The sequence below is a fragment of the Ischnura elegans genome, chromosome 11 (assembly GCF_921293095.1).
Source record: "Ischnura elegans chromosome 11, ioIscEleg1.1, whole genome shotgun sequence".
Lineage (NCBI taxonomy): Eukaryota > Metazoa > Arthropoda > Insecta > Odonata > Coenagrionidae > Ischnura > Ischnura elegans.
Window position 1 is genome coordinate 58,464,051 of NC_060256.1, and position 21,305 is coordinate 58,485,355.

Consider the following 21,305-nt stretch of genomic DNA (forward strand, 5'->3'; position numbering starts at 1 on the left):
TTGGATCCTTCTTCCTCATAGAATGGTCCTCCAAGATTGTTAGAACATTAATTGCGTAAGCTTAGTTTCGTTAGTAGTAGGACCCGCCCGCCTTTGTGACGGAGGGGGACTCCTCGTCCCCTCCCTTCCTTCCCTATCCCCTCCGAGGAGGTGTCGTCGGGCTCCTATCGCGGCGGCGCCTCCTTCCTTGTCCCTTCCTGTCCTTCCCCTCCTGCGGGCAGAGGAAAAAAGCTAGCGCTTAGAATCACTGCCCCAGGAGTGTAACCCGCGAGCCCGCCCTAGGTGTCTCGTTTCCATTGTTTAATTAAATAGTGTGGAAATTACCATTTGTGTTTTTATCATGGATATTGCAAGCTTCCAAAAAATCAAGCCTGAAACTATTTTATACGTTCTAAACATTGGGTTGGCGGCAATCGCTCCTGCCAGAACACTGCGGGTTCGCCTCTCTCAATCTTTGTCGCATACTCCGCCCGAAATAACTAAAGATAAAGGGTCGATAGTAACCAACATCAATGTAAGGTTAGATTTTTTATTAAAATGAGGATATTGCATTATTTTAAAAAGGGCACTTATGATATTCTATACTCGTATATACGTAATACGCATGTATGAGAATCATGGGCGTAGCCAGCGAGGGGCAGGGGGGGAGGTGGGTAGCTGCCCCCCCCCAGAAGCAAAAATCGAAAAAGTCTTTAAGGAAATTAATATATTTTCAAGCAAATAATTTTAAAAGCTAATAAAGAGCTGATACAGTTTCCTTAAAATGTTGATTTCATTCACCTTTTCCATGCTTAAATCTCACCTACAACTTGAACAACCATGGCTTGCCCCCCCAAGTTTTGATCTTGGGTACGCCCTTGATGAGTGTAGAATATCATGTGTACTCATATACAGGGTGCCCCATTTATCTTGACCACCCGAAATAACTTTTTTTCCAGATGTAAATTCAAAAATGTGTCAAGCAAATGTCCATTAGCCGTCAGGGGGACATTAATTAGCATGATTGCCTTCCCTGTAGCTTTGTTGTTTACAAAGATATGAACAGCGGTATGCCTTTTTTAAATGGCACCCTATATTTTTTATTCGGCAATTCATTTCCTCTCCTAAAGACTTATTCAAAAATGTAGCACAGTGGACCATTAACATAAACACAGTGTTATGAAAAATGACTGACTCACTAGCGCTTAGTGCAGGTACGCAGGTATTGGAACTACTCCACTTGCTGACATTGACAGTGAACAAATAAAAACATATTAAAATGCACACCAGTCATTCATAATAAATATAGAGTGCCATTCAAAAAAGATATACCGCTGTTCATATTTTTGTAAATAACAAAGCTGCAAGGAAGGCAGTCATGCTGATTAATGTCCCACTGACGGCTAATAAACATTTTTGAATTTACATCTGGATAAAAAGTTGTTTCGGGTGGTCAAGATAAATGGGACACCACGTATACGTGTTACTTGAATTTAAGTATAGAATATCATAAGTATTATTTATAACAGAAATCGCACTAAAATGGGGATCAGGTTGGTGTAACGAATAGTGTTGGCATCCCACCCTGTGGGTGCGGGTTCAAAGCCTGGTGATTCCGGGGATTTTAAGAGACTGCCTGATCCCAGCTTGAGAGCCTCGGCGCCCTATGTTAATTGCAGGCACACCTTCGAGGTACCGTGCAAGCCACCACCAGGGTGTGTAGCTCGGGATGATTCAACACGAGGCATGCAGCACTCACCCATTAACGCGCTCGCTAGCCAGACACAGGCCTAGCACATAGGAGAGCGAGATGCGGTCAGACCAGACACTAGGAGAGTGCTATGCTAACGCTGGGTTTCCCTCCACCTTTCTTTCCATGTGGCGCAATCGACAAAAGCTGTCGGTCGTCACCTCCAAAATGTCATACCGAGAATATGACAATGTACGTATGACAGAGCATGCCAGTAGCCATGTCCTCACACATGCTTCATTTAACTAGCTAATTCAAATAACAGTAGGTACTTATTTTTTTTCTTCACTTTCTCATTTCGGGTACATATCTGGAACTCCCCCTGATATACTCGCCTGAGTCACGTATGTAGCGTTTCCACAACGGTTTTAAATCTCTTGAGCTGAAATGACGATTATTGCTCGTCATGAACTTACGATGACAAATGGCGCAATGACGAGTGTATCGCAGATTTTCATAATTTTAGTACTATTTAGGGGATAAATATTAATATTTTGAAAGTTTAGTAATGTTAAAACATCCGTAATGGTACATAAAGAATTCACATTTCACGAAATATGACGCATAGGAGCAGTGGCGTGACTAGGAATATGCTTTGGGGGGATGGGAGGGTCTGGGGTTGAAGCCCCCTCTTCGAGCAACAGGGGGTCCGGGAAATTTTTTTAAAATTAACAAACCTGGAAATACATTTAACATCATTTTTGCACTTAAAATTTCACTTTGAGGAAATTCAGTAATTATTCGTCAAAACTAGACAAGAGTTTAAAATATTTTTGAAGTGAAAACTTCTTTAGCGGCGTAAAGCACTTTTGTGGGATGGGGAAAAAGCATAGAATTCGCGTGAGCGTCACCGACCCGACACCGCGATCGCTACAGCGAGATATACATATGTAGTGTATAAGATGGTGAAAGTGTTGTTCAAACTGTACATGAAAGTTAACTTTTCAGAAGCATAAAATGTTTTATGTAAACTAGTTTTAAAAATATTGTAAAATAGTTCAATAAAAGCATATTACATTGTAACATAAATTATAGATGTAAAAATTTTGCACGGTAAAGAAATAAAAGCATATTATATTTTAATATATAAATGATGTTACTTTCTATTCATGCACATCGTATTTTTAATATTTATTTAATAATAAACAGTTTGCTGAAAAAAATAATTAAAATTTTTGTTGAAAAATGAGTATTACTGGAAAAATTAGTTCTTTAATAATATTAAATCTATATAAAAAAACAAATGGATAATAATGATTTATGTTTTCACTTCTGTCGGCCAGTACCACGACTGCCCCGTTTTTTTTATTTCTCTGAGATTTGGGGGGATCTATCCCCCTTCCCCATATAGTTACGCCACAGCATAGGAAGGAGTCGGGACAGCTGTGTTCTCGATGTTTATTAATCACTTTTTATTTCACTGTATTACGATGATTGCAAACTATAAAATAGCATGTCATTACCTACCATTCCATTAAAAAGAACCACAGAAAAAATAAATAGAGGACATTAGTACAATAGTAATAAAATAATTGAAGTGGAAGGCGTTTAGTGGATTCACCAACTAAACCGCGTCAGCCCACCCAAGGTTGACAATGACTGTCGTTCACAAAATGAAACGTAGCCATGCTAACCAGATGACCGCAGTGGAAACGGATAATTTTATTATTTTCCGCACCACTACACTTCGGACTCTCACCCGAAAGTTTTCCTCGTACGTTAGAGGGAAGGGGGAACGATAACGTGTAAAGTTAGCTGGATTCTTGGAATCTCATTCTACGCGGTCTGAATTTCCGGAAGAAGGACTGGCAGTGGGGGGGAAGGGAAGTGTTGTGAAACCTTAAATCTCGTTCGCGGCGCACGATTAATAATGATTTCCAGCCGACGGTGGCACTTAAATTTGTAACGATTCGTTAACGAATCCCATCCGCGCGATTATGTTTCACCCATCCCACTCCGCTTTCGAAGGAAGATAAAGATGCCCAGAATGCAAACGGCGAGCGTTTTCCTCATCGTTTGCGTATAGAGATCGAGTAGTAAAGTAGAAGACTTGCGAGAAACGTTCTGGATCGTGACGCTCGGCCAGGAGTTCGCTAAAAGTGACGGAAAAGTGAAGCACGGACAGCGAAGGGCGCTGATGTCGCGGCACGCTCGGAAAACATCATGTTTTGAGCCACCCCCGCGAATCCGGACAAGAAAGGTGGTGCAGAAAAACTTGATGTAAACACTTTTTTTGTTGTCCGGGAGAATCATGAAGATTTACGGAAATAAACTCATCCCAGGTGAGAGACTATCAAAGTTTTGTCGTGGTCGCCTCAAGGCCTGTTTACACGTTACATTAACCCAAACGAGTTAATGTTTTAAATGTACAAACGCGTGCATAAACACGAAAATTGACCATGAAACCACCCGAATTGCACGAAAGCACGTATATAAAACAGACCCCACGCTAATTTGGTTCATTCATTCATGCATACTCCGTTTAGGTCCACAATAATCATTCATGCAAACAGACATGAACTCATACGTGTTAATGTATCGTGTAAACAGGCCTTTAGACCGTGATCGCTAAGGTAATACGCATTTAAATAACTATTTTATTTTTTAGCAAGAATGCTTTCATTAAATTGCCATTAATTTCTTTTTTGGGCATAAAACACTCAATTAAAAGGCTGAAGAAGAAGTGTACAATAATATAGCGGTTATATGAGAGATCACTGCGGCAAATTCTATGCTTCCATGGTTATATATCAGTAAGAATTAAAGTTTACGTCAATTTCTGCGCTGACTTCAATGAAATGTTATATCCGAGACCTTTTTTACTATTTAGACCTGTTATACCTTTCTTATGCGACAAAAACATCTTTTATACGAATTTAAAATCTCTTTAGAATTATTTTCGAATTACGTTCTCTGTGTATTTTGTGATTAAAAATTTTTTTCTTATTCTAAAATGCTTGAAACTTGTTAACACAAAATTATATGATTGATAAAGGAAAAATATTTTAATCACAAAATATACTGCGCAAAGGACACGTGTATCACAAAAATATACATGTCCTTCGCGCTCACAACTTAGGGTCTGTTCTAGAATACATCAGTGAACAAGTCATAGGAATGGACGACCGACTATCAAACACCATCCGCTTCTCATTTATACTTTGAATTATGACGAAAATTAATCCGGCTGCACATCCACTGTTTAAACATATCACTCGTCTTTGAGTCTTTACCACATCTCACCTTCCTCTTTTAAACAAAATTACAAAAGGAAAGTATATGTTAAAAAACAAAAGAGAAACGACAAAAATTAGGAAATCCTGCCAAAAAAATTTATAAACGAGAAGAAAATGACTCTAAACAAACCAGGCAAACACAAAAGGTTATGATAGCAGAAAAAATACAGCCTATTGTTCAATGCTAATTTTACTTTTGTTTTTTAGGTTTGGTTGACAATTTTCATTGTAAAGCGAAATAGTTTTTAAGTTTATCTTTCGCACAAACCACACATTTCTTTAGACTTCCTGCTTGTTCAATACCATTTCGTCCACTTACCCATAACAGGATCTCTCAATGCCATTCGGATCATTCAGGAAGCAACTTCGAAAGGACATCTTCTCCTGAATTGTTTTATCCTTTTTATAGTGTTTTTTAATAGTTTATATTTGTTAAATCTTAAGATGATAAGTTTTCTAATCAACGTAACTGCCGTATCGGCTGTTTTTCAATAATTAAATAAAATAAATAAACAAATTACACACGGCGTGATTTAAAAACGCTATTTTTCACATTTTTTAAACAAGTGGCTGCTTTATAGTAACCGGGACTGCATTAAAGGCGCTTTTGGTGCTCCACATCGTCTGTGAAGCCTGGATCACACGATCATTTTTTCGTCGCGAAAAGTGATCACTATCGCGATCACTTTTCCCGTCGCGAAAAGCGACCGCTCTAATGATCATTTTTCTGAATCACACGGTCACTCCCGCCGTCGCTTTTCGCATAATTTCCGCTCGTTGTCATAGGACCCGCATTAAAATTGCCTACTATTAAAATTGCCTAAGGTCGGAAAGTTTCCTTCGTTTGATAGGGTAATAATAATCCTTGTTTAATTCAAGGGCTATTTGCTAGCTGCGTACTTTGTTACCTGATAGCATCCTGCATCGTAGCGGCGCCCATAGCCTCGCACCAAGGTGGCCTCACACGGCGGCAGCCGGAACCATAATGACGTCACACGGGATTTTCCCAGCATTCATTCTTAGCCGACGCGTTTTTGCGCGCTTGAAAATTTTCACTTTTCATTTAAACGCGAAAAATAGATATCGTCATTGAAAAATCTAAGAGCGTAAAATGCGTACTCCAGGAGTAATAATCTTTCGATTTAGGCAATAAAAAAATAAAAGGAAACCACACTATTATTTATGCACGCGAATTTTTGCAAATGGGTCTATAATTTGGAATCATCCTGTATTTTTTGTGTGAATAACCCTGTATATTTTTGGCAGGTATTATCTTACTCTCAATGCTCACCCTAACACTACCTAGTGGGTGTGGTGGTACAGCTAGAGCCAATAAAGGACACAATCGGCCGAGGAAACCAAGAGTAAGTGTAAGTTTAATTTTATTTTTCAATACGATATCACTATTTCCAACCCAATGGCGATGAAGGTGTAGTGTGAGAAAAGTAGAGATCCCAATCGTAGACAATATCCTCATTAACCTTTTTAGATTGTACCTTCGATACGATATTAAATGATAGGTACGATATGATTCTTTACGATACGATATAACTATTTCTAAATTGATGGCGCTGAAAATTGGTTCCGAAAAAGTGACATACCGATCAAAGACTGTTATCATAAGATCAAAGACTATGCTCATTAACAGTTTTTTTTTAATAATTCCCCCTTCGAAAAGATACGATATTTTTCCCTATAGAATTTATAAACGATGGCACCAATCAAAATATTAGCCATTTTACCTATTGATGTATATGACAATAATGATGTATTTTATTATCTTTCAAAGAATCGTAAAATAAATTAAAATATGTACACATTGATAATGAATTCCTAATAAAAAAACAATATGCTCATTAATTTTTTTAATTGCCCCTTCGAAAAGATACGATATTTTACGAGATGATATCACTATTTCCAATCCTAATGCGATGAAGGAAGAGTCCGAGAAAAGTCGTCGTCCCTATTAAAGACAATTCTTGACCTATCTTAATTATATTGATTGTAACAATGTTTGAAAGATTAAGAGACGCGCGTTTTTCCGTTTTCCGATCCGTTACATAGTGGCCTTAACTCGAAAAACGAAGGCCAAAACCTCCAAAACTTTTATTTTGAGCTAGGAAGACGAAATGAATATTTAAATGCCAGTACATTTCAAGAAAAATATTGCCATACTAACGAGAAGTTGACCTTTAGTCTCAATTTCTCGATTTATCGACTATTAAGAATACTTATCATACTCAAGCAGCCGGCCCAACGCTACTTATAAATTGCCCGTCACTACTATAGAATGTTTTTACTTGTTTAATTATACATTTTATTGTTAGCGCGTTTTATTTTATTGTCAGTGTTACTTTAAAAATGGATATCCATTCACACAGCGTTTCAGCATATTGAAAGTACCTTTACAGTAGAAAAAGTAGAAAAAAATAATGCCATATTTAACGAGAGGTTGAGTTTTATCGACTATTAAGAATATACTTACCAAACTCGAGCAGCCGGACTACTTATAAATTGCCCATCTCTACTTTTAAGTATATTTCACTTATTTAAAAGTGCATTTTAAACAGTAATTATCGCTTCCAATAATCCTATCGCAGTGGTTGTTGAAGAAAAAAGAGATAGCGACAGTCAGGGCCGGATTTAGGTGAAAATAGGCCCTATAGTTCCACGTATAAAATCGTTTCAGGCCTAATTTCGTGGAATAATGCTATATCAATGATTAAAGCACAAATGGTAATATCCACACCATTTTATTTAACATTTGACCTTGACCTTGGTGTGGTGACCTTAAAAATGACACCAAGTGTCGAAACTATGGTCGGTTAAGTGATAAATAAAATAGTGTGGATATTACCATTTGTGCTTTAATCATGCCTATAGTTCCACTCACGAGGTCATGTAACCTCCCATTGTCAAGTTTTTAAGTCAAATGAAAGATAATAAAATACATCATTACTGTAATATACATTAAGAGGTAAAATGACTCATGCTGTGATTGGTACCAACCTTTATTTGAAAAATGAGGCACGGATAGTTAAAAAAATCGAGAACACTCATTTCTTTATTTATCTTCTTAGAACACATTTATATATTTGTTTGATTGTCATATACGTAAAATTTCTACTTGTTTTTGGTCCAATGTTTTAGGGGTCACGGTTTTTAGGATAGTGTAATTTTAATCATGCTAACAAATTGAATGTGAGGTTGATCATGAGGTTCTAGGCTGAAGACCAGTTAGCCTCAAGGAAAATACTGCCCAGGCGCCAGTAAATTATATTTTAGAATTCAAGGAAGCAAGAGAATACTTCACTTTTGTCTATATGTCGCGGAAGCACCCCAAAAAATATTTCTAAAAAATCTACGAATTAAAAATTTATTTTTATAAACATTATTATTATAAAATATTTTTTAAAATCTAAGCGTCCCTTTATAATTTCAGGGGAACTGTAAGACAGTTTTAATGAATAAATTGAGCCTAGAGATGATAACGACCAAAGAAATCCACAACGGCGTTTGCAGGTAAGCCTAAATTTTTACTTCAGGAAATTAATTATTTTTAAAAATATTTTATCTTAACCCATTATATAGCTGCTTCTGAGAGAAATTAAATTTCAAGACTTCTCATTTCAAAAAGGTGAATAACAAAAGAATAAATAAAGTTTAAATGTTTCCTGAGTAGAGCCGAAAATTAATACATTTTTGGTGCTACTATAAAGCAATATTGGATATTATACGCGTATGTCAGAAGCCATAATAAATACTCTAAGCAATACCCAAAGATTTTTATGGAATATATGTTAGTGAAATTTAGTAAGGCCTTGGTAAAGTTGATTGAAACTGGACCTATAGACTAATTTTTCCGGTATTTCATTTCATTTTAAACCATCACTCACTCAGTAATTTAACCTGAAGGATGAATTGCTAAGGTTAGGGTAGAGCTCACCGCGGTATAAGCCATCAATGTGTAACTCTCCACATTCAGAGCTATCGACTAATTTTTCTGGTAATTCGTTTCATTTTAAACCATCGCTCACGCAGTGAATCAACACGAAGCATAGTTTGCTATGGTTAGGGTAGAGCTCACCGCGGAATTAGCCATCAATGTTTAACCTTCCCACATTCAGAGCTATCGACTAATTTTTCAGGTAATTCATTTCATTTTAAACCATTTCTCACTCAGTGATTCAAAACGAAGTATGGTTTTCTACGGTTAGGGTAGAACTCACCGCGGAATAAGCCATCATTATGTAACATTCACACATTCCGGGCAGGGGGGCCAACGGATCTCCCTGGGCCATCTCTCATTTCCATGATTCTTTTGTGTTTTCCAAAGTCTACACCCGGGATATCAACGCAGGATCCCTAGATCAGCAGCCAAGTAGTAGTGTAGCCAGGAGTTTCAAATGGGGGGGGGGGAAGGGTTTGACGGAGATTTCGGGGCCCTTCCGGGGTGTATGGAAAACACCCCAAGACAAAGAGTGGTTGTTACTCAGGCTCAACGGGGGTCACATGGGGGTCATAGTACGGGGGTCACGGGGCTCAACGGGGGTCAGGCTCAATGTAAGGGCCACATTATATATTTCCCACATTTATTTGGGCCGAAGTAATAAAAAAATTCAATGCTAGGAATTTAATTTCCCCAAAAATTATAGTATAAACATGGAAAAATTAAAAAAAACATCTTGTTGGATATCCCAGAAACCCCCCATGACTACGCCACGGAATATAACCATGGACTTTTAGGAATATGTTGTACATTAAAGTGCATCCGTGCTATTGTAAACAATAACCTTTTAATTTAACATACCTTTATAACTTTTGTGCTAAAAATTTTTCAAAAACATAAAAAATATTTTCCCACCATTCATTCCACAGTGAAAAAGAGATGATAAAGGAGTGCAAATTGGAAGAATTGAAAGTTACACATAATTGCTTTGCTCATCATGCGGATATGGTACGCACACTTTTTGACGCCACCTTCAACTTCTCTTGCAAAGATAATGAGACAATGTTTAACGGTAAGTAAAACATCATCATCAATATGTGTTACGATAAAACTTAGATTATCTTGAGTTTAAGTAAATGTTTTAAACACAATAATTTAATCAATGCTAAGTTTTACGAAAATTCTTCATCCTCAGTATTAAAATACGATGAGTACAATTTGCTAAGAATATGAATTTCGGATATTTGGATGAAAAATGAATTTAGCCTTAATAAGGGATTATTGACAGATTTGTCTCTGACATGATAATACAGTGTATAAAAGGTGGATAAATTAAAAAAAAGAATTAGCAGAAATTTCGGCAAATTTTTAACAGGAGGGGAAAGGTATACCATGATAAGTAAGAAAAAGCTCGGCAGTTCTTCCTATGACGAATAAATTCTGATAAATTCTGACAAGAGAGGGGTCTCCAAACTTTTCAATGTGAGGGCGACATTATATATTCCCCACAACAATGTGGGCTCAAGTAATAAAAAAAATCAATGCTGGTTATTTAATTTCCTCAAAAATTAGAGTATAAACATGGAAAATCTAAAAAAAATATCTTGTTGGAAAAAATCAGGGTAAACTAAATGGATTCCTGCTTTTAGTTTTATCATAGAGTAAGTACTTACTTACTCTATGGTTTATGCAACCAAATTAGTTTGACGAATGATAATGTCGTTTTCACTACGAAGTTTCATCAAAATCAGGTTCCTGATTAAATGAGCCAATTGTAAGAATTGATTTCAAATGATCAGCAGAAAAGTTTGCTCGATAGTTTGATTTTACATACTTCATTTTGGAAAACGTTTGTTTTCACAAGTATGTTCACACACAAGTAAGGGATTTGCTTGGTGGGTCGAATGAAATTGTGCCGGGCCGAGCCGTAGGTCGGCTACTATATAAAATTCAGGTTTATCTCCCCTAGATATTGCATAGGTTCTTAAGTTTTTTCATCTAGGTCGTAGACGCACGACTGATAATATCTTAAATCTGAACCCAAATAAATGCTGGAAAAAAAGAAAAGAAAATAAAGAAAAAAAGAAAAATGAAGGTAATCCTTTCTTCATTAAATGCCGGAGCCCATAGTTACAACGATGCTTACTTCTTCCCCAGTCTTTATTTTATATTTATATATCAGCACATTCTAAAAATATGGTTTAAAAGTCCGAAAAATTGATTTTGGCGCTGTAAGTAAAATATTCAAAGAAAATAATATCCTTAGCGGATATGAACTGATTGAACGCTTCATTATTGAATCCACCTAATTTTGACAGTTGCAAACGAATACTCAGAGACAAGTATTAAAAAAAATCGAAAAATTAATCTCATATAGCACTCTTTTAAGACTCCGGGAATTTCTTCAATTGAATCGATAATTTTCTTCATTTTACGGAAAATTCGTGCATATCTTTTGAACTTAGTCAAAAACTATAGATTATTACAAAAAAAAAAGAAACAGAATTTTTCAACTATTTCCATGGAACCTTAGGATAGTAATCTTGAATTGTATTATTTTATATTTTGTTCCGGCTATAATACTAGAACGCTATTTTCCGCTCACACGACACCGTGGTTTAAGTCACTTGGCGGAAGTATCTACTTGTTTTCTACGATTATGTAAAAAAATTGGCTGAAAACAGGCTCCGCGATTGTGTTGTATATCTATCCTTTATGATGAAACAAAATCTTTAAAAACCCACGAAATAGAAGAAAAATAAGTGCTAATTAAGATGGTATAAAAGTTTTCTCAATAAAACTGTTCATGAGACCACTGCACGAGGATAAAGTTGGCAATTTTCAGAAAATATCGAGATTGGCCGTTTTTCGCTTTGGTTTAACTTTGGCTTCAAATTTATTGTTAACGTGAAGGCACAGGAAAGAAATAATCTGGCAAATTATGCACATTTATTTTATAGAGAGAGAGAGAGTATGCGAAGTTTAAACATCCTAGCTCAAAAAAATCGTTTTTGAGGTTTTGGACAGCTTTTTTCGATTCTAGCCCACTGTGCGGCGGCACAAATACATTCGACATAATGAAAGTTGAACCTATGGACCAGTATATATGAACGTAACGTAAAAAATTTCAAACAAAAAAGGTTGAGGCGAAATCATGAGACAATAAAACCATGCTTTAACTGAATATTTAAACGCACATTAGTCCGATCACACTGGTCATAAGCTTTACGCGTTGACTTTATACCCTCTCGAACATTTACTGTTTTTAATAACAAAAATAAAAATATTATTAATAGGCTCTGGGTGCTCTAATTTAACAATAGTGGTGTGCTTAATGTGTTTTAAAATTATATAGAATAATTATCATTTTAAAGTAATTGTGAAAAAATAAGGAAGGCATTGAAAATTAAATATAAAAATACTATCAGAATATAGCATGTACAATAAATCTAAGGTAGTAATACAATAATAACAAAATGACATAATTCTTCTATTGTGAATATAACCAAAAACTCTACTAGAGTACTGAAGAAAGAAAAAAATTATTGCAGATTTGTAAATCACTTCAATTAATGAAATTATAATTAATAATAAACTAATAACAAAACAGTATGGAAATCGCCGATAGTTCTGTTCGGTATATTTTGAGGCAAATTACAGCCCAAAACATAGATGGCCCAATAACATAAAATGTTGATATTTTATGATATATTCTGATTCTCACACACAATTATAGATTCACTGCCTATCATAAAAACACCGATTAAATGCGGAACGTATTTCCTTGGGATAATTTTTGTCTCATGATTTGATTAGAACAGGAAAACATCTGACCGGATGTCCCGGCCGCGGAGCTCTTGCTTTACGCGTCTGTTATCACCGACGACCTTAGATAACCAAATTTTCCTAATTTTTTTCGCGAGACTGTTAGGGTGTTAGGCTTTTATCATTGCTCAAGTCTTCTTAATGTAGAATAGCTCAAAAATTCTGAATAATTACATTCCGTGATTCAGAAAATGGATGAAGCTTCAGCAAACCAATGAACTTAAAATTTAATATTTCTTCTTAAATCCATGATAAAAGAACACAAATGGTTATTTCCATACCTTTAATTCAAAACTTTTCATTTAATTAACGTTTAATTCAAAACAACCGACCATGGTTTCAACACATTGAGTAATTTTCAAGGTGATGCAAGATGAAATCTATTTAGAAGTAAAGATAGGAAGTCTGTTTCAGTTAGTTGGAAAATAATAAATTAAATCTACTAATATGAGCAGTTACTCATAAAAGAATAACCTGTGTCTTTTACCATCAGATGCTCGATTACGGCTCATAATTTTTCTCATTTTTTTTCCGAGCAGTAACGATCAAGGATGTATTTCCAAATTATAAGCAAAAAATTAGCCACGACAAAAAAAAACATTGTTTACAGATGTTGATTTCCACTGCCCATGCAATAATATTGGTTAAGATAGTGGTTCTTGGAAGAAAATTGTTTTTAGCATTCAAAAATTACAATGTTTACAATAAAAAGATCTTGACTTCATTATTTTTAACTAAAAATTCTAGGTTTCATCCCGAAGGACGACCAGACGTGTTTCGCAACCGTAGCAACGGCCATTAAACAGTGTGCTAAGCCAGCTGAAAAATCTTGGGTCACTGACGGAGGGATGACTTGCGAAAAGTCGGAGACTGAAGCCGAGCTGTTCATTTGCAAGTGAGTCGTTATGGTCAAATGTGCTTCTGACAGGCCTCATTGTGATGAGAGTTCTCAGAGCTTGTCCACATAAGTACTAAATCATATTTCACTACTTAGCAGTTCTACCGCAGTAGAGGCAGCGGCGGTCTGGTGTGATTGGGGGCCCCCGGCTGGGACTCATTAAGGGGCCATCCTCCTCATCCCGCCCCCGCCCCCCGGAAAATTTTAGGAAATTGCATGCCAGGAAATGGATTTTTACACAATCAGGCCCTTAAAAACTAGATTAAAGTGATGAAAAAATACTATTCCACAACTTATAAACTGTAATAATGTATTGCGCTTCATTTAACTATTTATTGAATTTGTTCCATGCAACTACATATAAAAAATCTCTGAACGACCTTTTCGAAAAGCCCTTTCAAGTAAGCGTCAGGTTCTTTTTAATCTTCAAACTCTTTATTTTTTTACTTGATATTTTCTCACTTAGTATTCCAAAAGTCACGACTCACGACGCCAACGATACAAAGTGGGCTAAATTCGAAAAAAGTTGGCCAAAAATGATTTTTTCACAATGGATTACGGAAGAAACGAGTATATTTTCTAATAGAAGAATAATCATTAAACATATTGCTGGATTAATTTTTTTTAGAGAGGGAGACGTCCGTCAAGTTATCATAAAATGAGCTCAAAATTTCTTTCCAATTTTTTAGAATATTGAATGGAGTATTTTGCTGCAGGTGCGTTTTGTTATAAATGCCTAATTCAAATCGTACCATAATGAAAATAAAATTTTTAGAATCTCTTACAGTCAAAATATTAATGTTATTCATAGTTTCAAACACTTTTATTAAACAATAGAAATGTTCTATAAGTCACGTATTTTTAAGATAGTGTACAAGAAAACTATATGTTTTTCACGATGCTACGAAAAATGTTTTAAATTACATCATAAAACAAGGTGTAAATTTTTCGAATAACCTATTTTAAAAAAGGATCACCTTCTCTTTATTCCTCTGACACGTTTATTTTAATATTTTATATGATCCATTCACACTGAGTATGTCGTAAATAAAGTAAATCATTAAAATCTATGAATTTTTTAATTGAAAAAACCTTAAGTTCAAGTAATGTGCTTCATTTCTAATTACACCTTTCATATACGCATCACGATGGACACAAGCGTTGTGGGGGCCCCCCTTAACTCGAGGACTCGGCGATAGCCGTCCAATAGAGGTTGGTTAAACAGTTCATTTTGGTGAACCGTTCACTTTGATCCTCTTCAACGAAAAGAACAGAGAACAGTTCAAACTGTCTGTTTCTGGCGAACAATTAGGATCACTCAGGTAGAAAATAGTGTTCATCGAGCGTTTAGGGTATATGAAAGCTTGGTGTGGTATCATATGGTTTGTGCAGCGTGTTATAGTAATGTCAAGCTAATTCTGTTCTGGGCCTTTACTTGGTTATCCGTGTGCAGGAAAAATATCTGCTGTCCACTTGTAGAATAGGGCAGAATTAATATTTATCAACTAAGCGTCTGATGTTATTCGCGTATTTAGCGCCAGAAAAGTTTTTAAAAGCTCCTCTCATGAGAAACTTTAGACTTTTATAAGTAACTTATTATTATTCATAAATATTTTGAACATAAAATTCATTTGTGAACCTCTCTTTTGGACACCTCGGTAGGATATCAATATTTTCTCCTTGTTAAAGCCTATGTCATATTGCCGGCCTCGGTGTCGCCGGGGTAAAGTCCCCGACTGCTAACCTTGAGGTCGCGGGTTCGAATCCCGCCTAGGTGGCTTGACTACCATCCAGGGCATGGATGTTTGTGAATGCCTAACAGGTTAATTGTAAGAGAGGACAATGCTGTCCTAAATTCGCTTGTATAATAAAGACAAATTATTATTATTATTATTCTTTATTCCACAAGATTTACTTGGAGGTCTGCCAGCGTCGGGCCTTGCCAAGACGCTGCCTCAAGTTACAATTCATTTAAAAACAATCTAACTGTTCTACATGTATCCAGTACTACAGATTTTTGAATGTTATATATTGTGTTTCTTTTAATTTTTAATTTTTCAATTCCAAAATTGAGTGATGAATGTATTATTCCTGTTGATGATATTACTATGGGGATGATGGTGACCACGTCCTGTTTCCAGATAGTTTTTATTTGCCTTGCGAGGTCTTGATATTTTTGTTTCTTTTCCTCGTATTTCTTCTTAAGGTTGTGGTCAGCCGGAACTGCTATTTCAATTATAAAAGTCTGCTTTTCTTTTTTTTTAATCCAGATTATGTCCGGTCTGTTATGCTGGACAGGTTTGTCTGTGTAAATTGTGTTGTCCCAGTATAATTTGTAATTTTCATTTTCTAGCACTGTAACAGGGGTGAAAAGGTAATATGGTTCATGATCCACTTTTAATCCGGTAACATACGCTATTTCTAAATAAATAATTTTGCATACATTATTGTGTCTTTTGGTGTATTCATTACCTACTAGATTCGTACATTCGCTAATTATGTGTTCTATCGTCTCACTCTTTGCATTACATTTGCGACATAAGTCATTTAATACGCTTCCGTCTTTGATTATATATTTCCTATAATTCTTCGTACCAATTACTCTGTCCTGAATGGCTACCATTGTCCCCTCCGTTTCCTTATATAGCTCACCTCTTTGTAACCAGGCATTTGATAGTGAGGTGTCTACGCATTCCTGATGAAGAAATTTGTGATGTATGCCATGTACTTGCTTGCTTCTCCATGTGTCTTCTAGCTCCTCTATTTTTTCTTCATCTATTGAATTGTCTCTGACATTAAGCTGGAGTGGTGTTGCTTTATCATCATTTTTTACGACTGACTTATAGAGGTTAGTCGTCTCGCCTTTCTGGAAAAAGTAATTTCGAAATTTATCTATAATTCTGTAATGTAGGCTCTTAATGCGTATTAAACCTCTACCACCATTTTTTCTTTTAATGTATAACCTTTCGACAGCAGCATTTGGATGATGTGATTTGTAATTTGTTAATGCTTTCCTTGTCAATCTATCTAGGTCTTCTAAATCCGTATTAGTCCAATGAATTACACCAAATGTATACGTTAAAGTTGGAACAGCAAATGTATTTATGGCTTTTGTTGTATTCCTGCTATTTAACTGCGTTTTAAGTATAAGTTGAAGCCTATTTTTATATTCTCTTGTGACTTTTTCCTTAATTTCTTTCTGTGGGATTTGAGTGTTCTGCAGTATGCCAAGATATTTATATTTTTCATGTTCTTCCATGTTTTCGATTTTTCCGCTATCTAAAAGAATATCTTGCCCTTTAACGTATCTCCCTTTATTAATTTCTAATTTTCTGCATTTATCTATTCCAAACTTCATACATATGTCATTACTAAAGCTCTCCGTTAATTTCAACATATAATTTAACTCCTTCTGATTGTGGGCATATAGCTTTAGATCATCCATGTAGAACAGATGATTAATCATATGTGTCTGATTTCTATCAATTTTTAATTTGAATCCATATTTTGTTGAATTTAATATATTTGATAATGGGTTGACAGCTAGGCAGAACCATAATGGGCTCAGTGAATCCCCTTGAAATATTCCTTTTTTTATTCGGATAATACTACTTTGAATTTGACCTTGAGAGGTATTCAATACCAACTGAGTTTGCCACTTGCTCATTACTGCGTTTAGAAACTCCACAATTGAAATATCTATTTTGTAAATTTTTAAGATTTCTTTTAGCCAATAATGTGGAACCGAATCGTATGCCTTTTGGTAGTCTATGTATGCTATCAATAGATTTCTCTTGGCCTTTTTCGCAGTGTTCATAATTACACTGTCGATTATCAATTGCTCTTTACAGCCTTGTGATTTCTTTCTACATCCCTTTTGTTCCTCCGACAAGATGTCATGTGTCTCGATATGCTTGTAAATCTTTATTATTATTCTTTATTCCACAAGATTTACTTGGAGGTCTGCCAGCGTCGGGTCTTGCCAAGACGCTGCCTCAAGTTACAATTCATTTAAAAACAATCTAACTGTTCTACATGTATCCAGTACTACAGATTTTTGAATGTTATATATTGTGTTTCTTTTAATTTTTAATTTTTCAATTCCAAAATTGAGTGATGAATGTATTATTCCTGTTGATGATATTACTATGGGGATGATGGTGACCACGTCCTGTTTCCAGATAGTTTTTATTTGCCTTGCGAGGTCTTGATATTTTTGTTTCTTTTCCTCGTATTTCTTCTTAAGGTTGTGGTCAGCCGGAACTGCTATTTCAATTATAAAGGTCTGCTTTTCTTTTTTTTTAATCCAGATTATGTCCGGTCTGTTATGCTGGACAGGTTTGTCTGTGTAAATTGTGTTGTCCCAGTATAATTTGTAATTTTCATTTTCTAGCACTGTAACAGGGGTGAAAAGGTAATATGGTTCATGATCCACTTTTAATCCGGTAACATACGCTATTTCTAAATAAATAATTTTGCATACATTATTGTGTCTTTTGGTGTATTCATTACCTACTAGATTCGTACATTCGCTAATTATGTGTTCTATCGTCTCACTCTTTGCATTACATTTGCGACATAAGTCATTTAATACGCTTCCGTCTTTGATTATATATTTCCTATAATTCTTCGTACCAATTACTCTGTCCTGAATGGCTACCATTGTCCCCTCCGTTTCCTTATATAGCTCACCTCTTTGTAACCAGGCATTTGATAGTGAGGTGTCTACGCATTCCTGATGAAGAAATTTGTGATGTATGCCATGTACTTGCTTGCTTCTCCATGTGTCTTCTAGCTCCTCTATTTTTTCTTCATCTATTGAATTGTCTCTGACATTAAGCTGGAGTGGTGTTGCTTTATCATCATTTTTTACGACTGACTTATAGAGGTTAGTCGTCTCGCCTTTCTGGAAAAAGTAATTTCGAAATTTATCTATAATTCTGTAATGTAGGCTCTTAATGCGTATTAAACCTCTACCACCATTTTTTCTTTTAATGTATAACCTTTCGACAGCAGCATTTGGATGATGTGATTTGTAATTTGTTAATGCTTTCCTTGTCAATCTATCTAGGTCTTCTAAATCCGGTATTATTATTATTATTATTATTATTATTCTTATTATTATTATTATTATTATTATTATTATTATTATTATTATTATTATGTCAGGTATCTATCCACTCTGACAATGCGATTAACAGGCAATAATAGCACACGCAAGACAGTGAGAAATAATCAATTTAATTGTCAAATTAGTTCTTTTGGTAGAATGTAAAACATAATAAAATATGTTACATCCATGGAATTCTGTAACACATTTAAACATTAAACAAGGAAAACAAAGGAAGAGTTATCGCTTTGAGGCGCATTTATGTTCAATTCAGCTAAGCGGCCACAATAGTTAGAATATAGTTAGAATATATTCTGTACAGAAATGAAGAGCACAAATTTTTGATTTGCGTGTTAGGAGATTCCCAAAAGCCATAATAAGTTACCCATTATCTTCTCATTAGATGTTATGAAGATATTTAACGGACGTAATATGGACATCCATGCCCACTGTTGGACATCCCTGCAACTTTATTGGGCGGGTCCTTTGGTTATTTGACAGATATCAATACAACGTCATTGGATTAACATGGATATTGCACAGATGTCTTATGTTAATGCAGAAAATGTTGTCTGGATGTTCATCTACGTCTACATAATGCCCTGCGAGCCACTTTTAGGATATTTGGCGGGGGGTGATCAATCATTAGCATGCAGCAAGCAACTGGATACCCACATGTACCCACACGGTCCAAAAAACGTTACGTATATGATCTTAGGTTTTTCCGACGTATTAGTTGCAGGAAGGTTTCTCGGGTTTTCCTCCGGTTGATGTCGTCCATATCTCCCGACGATTCGAGCAGCGACTTGCTGATCATCCTCAGGGGATATTTCCAAGGATTCCGAAGGATTCGGATGATCCCCGAGGATGATCAGCAAGTCGCTGCTCGAAACGTCGGGAGACATGGACGACATCAACCGGCGGAAAACCCGAGAAACTTTTCTGCAACGTTACGTATAATTACAAACTATACTACCACATACATGCAAAGGCAAAACTTGCCTACGACTCATTGATGTTTTCTGTCAATAAAGCTAGAACACAAAAAACATTCTGTCAGAAATAATAATAAAATTCAGAAACATGTATTAAGGTACGAATAAGTTATTAGACTAATCTATAAGGCATCTAATCTATTTTTGATTTCTAACGTTGCCGTTACAGTCTCTTATTGATCGTGGAAAAAAATGATGACCAGATATTGTTTGGATATTGATTGCTGCTTGTGTGTTAATTGATGGAGAACTACCCGATAGGTAATGATCATAAATCCCTTGCTATCGTACTTCACAGATCATTCTACAACTTCTCCCGGTGCGTTTCCAACGTCCTGAGGGGCTGCCGTAGTTCTTCTCCGTCCAATACTGCGAGAGGGATTGTCGATCACGTCATGAACAAAACGTTTTGCGCGAAACACCAGCACCAAATTTACAAACAACTGAACGAGCAAGAATCAGCAAGAGGATCCGCGGCAGGAAAGGTGACCTGCGAAGGGAAAGGTTGCCGCGCAACAATTACTTCCTCCAAGCCAGGATTCGAAGCCACCTCAACGACGAAGCTGCACGGACCTGCGTCGGAAGAAGCCTCAAGCTCTCCAAAAACCGAAGCAGTTTCTCCGCGGACGGAAAATGTGCATCATTGGGGTATTGAGAGTAAGCCCGTTTTCACCATTGGTGGTGCGTCAAGTGAAACTATCACCGTCAAAACGATCGGTGATCGTTCTTACTACACTCAGACTGCCATGAAGTTCGCCAAAAGTGAGTTGAGAACTATGAACAGCGAAGCCTCCTACTTGAGAATGAGAGTTTTCCATCTTCCCTTGGCGTCACTTTTGGCATTGGTTTTACGCATGCAATAGGTACGCTCTCTTTTGTTCCACTTTATCTATAAACTACCACGCAGTGGTATAATTAGGACTTAGCTTTAGGGGGAGGGGTAATGGATCAGACTGAATATCACACCAATCAACCGCGCCTTACTACACTCAGAGCTTTAACCTGAAGGTTCTAACCATGGATAGGTGAGGGTGGAGCTCACCCCGAACTAAGCCAAAGGAATGAAAATTTCACACGTCCAGAGTAGTGGGGTCAGTTCCTCACGCTGGGCCACCTCGCACTTCGAGGATTTCATTTGGGAGAGACCGAATGCTTCACCCGGGAGTTGAACCCAGAACTCCTAGTTCAAAAGCCAAGTGAATGAAGTGATAATGAACCTACTGTTCACTTATAATGAACTGTTTTTGCTTGAAAAAATAGTTCACATACTTCCCAAACCATCACACTGGGTTGAGGCTGCAAGCGAAAATTTCTTTCAGATTTATCACTAGCATGACATAAGCCCCACACAACAATTGTGGTACTGAGGTATTCTCATCTTAAGCACTATTTAATGAACACCACCGAATATAAGTCATCTTGAAATCATTACGCTTAATAAATTAAGTACCTACTTTTATGAAATTAGTAAGGAGAATGTTTTGATAACTTCTTGCTAATTGTTTCAAATAAATTATGTTTTTATTGCTATTTTTTTATTTTTCATAATATAATTAATATTGG

General features: G+C 36.1%; 2 protein-coding genes across 5 annotated transcripts in view; one reads left to right on the forward strand and one right to left on the reverse strand.

Moving 5' to 3' along the window:
* LOC124167753 (G-protein coupled receptor dmsr-1-like) overlaps nucleotides 1–21,305 on the reverse strand; it is a 96,944-nt gene that overhangs the window by 29,684 nt on the left and 45,955 nt on the right. The window lies entirely within an intron of this gene.
* LOC124167754 lies at nucleotides 3,701–21,272 on the forward strand. Of its 3 annotated transcripts, none has more exons than XM_046545767.1 (6): nucleotides 3,701–4,011; nucleotides 6,232–6,335; nucleotides 8,408–8,487; nucleotides 9,844–9,986; nucleotides 13,487–13,634; nucleotides 20,041–21,272. In XM_046545767.1, exons 1-6 carry the CDS (start codon nucleotides 3,981–3,983, stop codon nucleotides 20,603–20,605), a joined length of 1,071 nt encoding a protein of 356 aa, XP_046401723.1. In that variant the 5' UTR covers nucleotides 3,701–3,980; the 3' UTR covers nucleotides 20,606–21,272. The 3 variants fall into 3 exon arrangements, with proteins under 3 accessions (XP_046401723.1, XP_046401724.1, XP_046401725.1); XM_046545768.1 differs by having other exon boundaries at nucleotides 6,232–6,329; XM_046545769.1 differs by lacking the exon at nucleotides 6,232–6,335 and having other exon boundaries at nucleotides 3,703–4,011.

Excerpts from the sequence above, each read along its gene's own strand:
- LOC124167754 (XM_046545767.1), top strand. The coding sequence starts at position 3,981 with ATGAAGATTTACGGAAATAAACTCATCCCAG. Across the intron at positions 8,488-9,843 it reads ATCCACAACGGCGTTTGCAG|TGAAAAAGAGATGATAAAGG; the intron begins GTAAGCCTAAAT and ends TTCATTCCACAG. Across the intron at positions 9,987-13,486 it reads TAATGAGACAATGTTTAACG|GTTTCATCCCGAAGGACGAC; the intron begins GTAAGTAAAACA and ends TAAAAATTCTAG.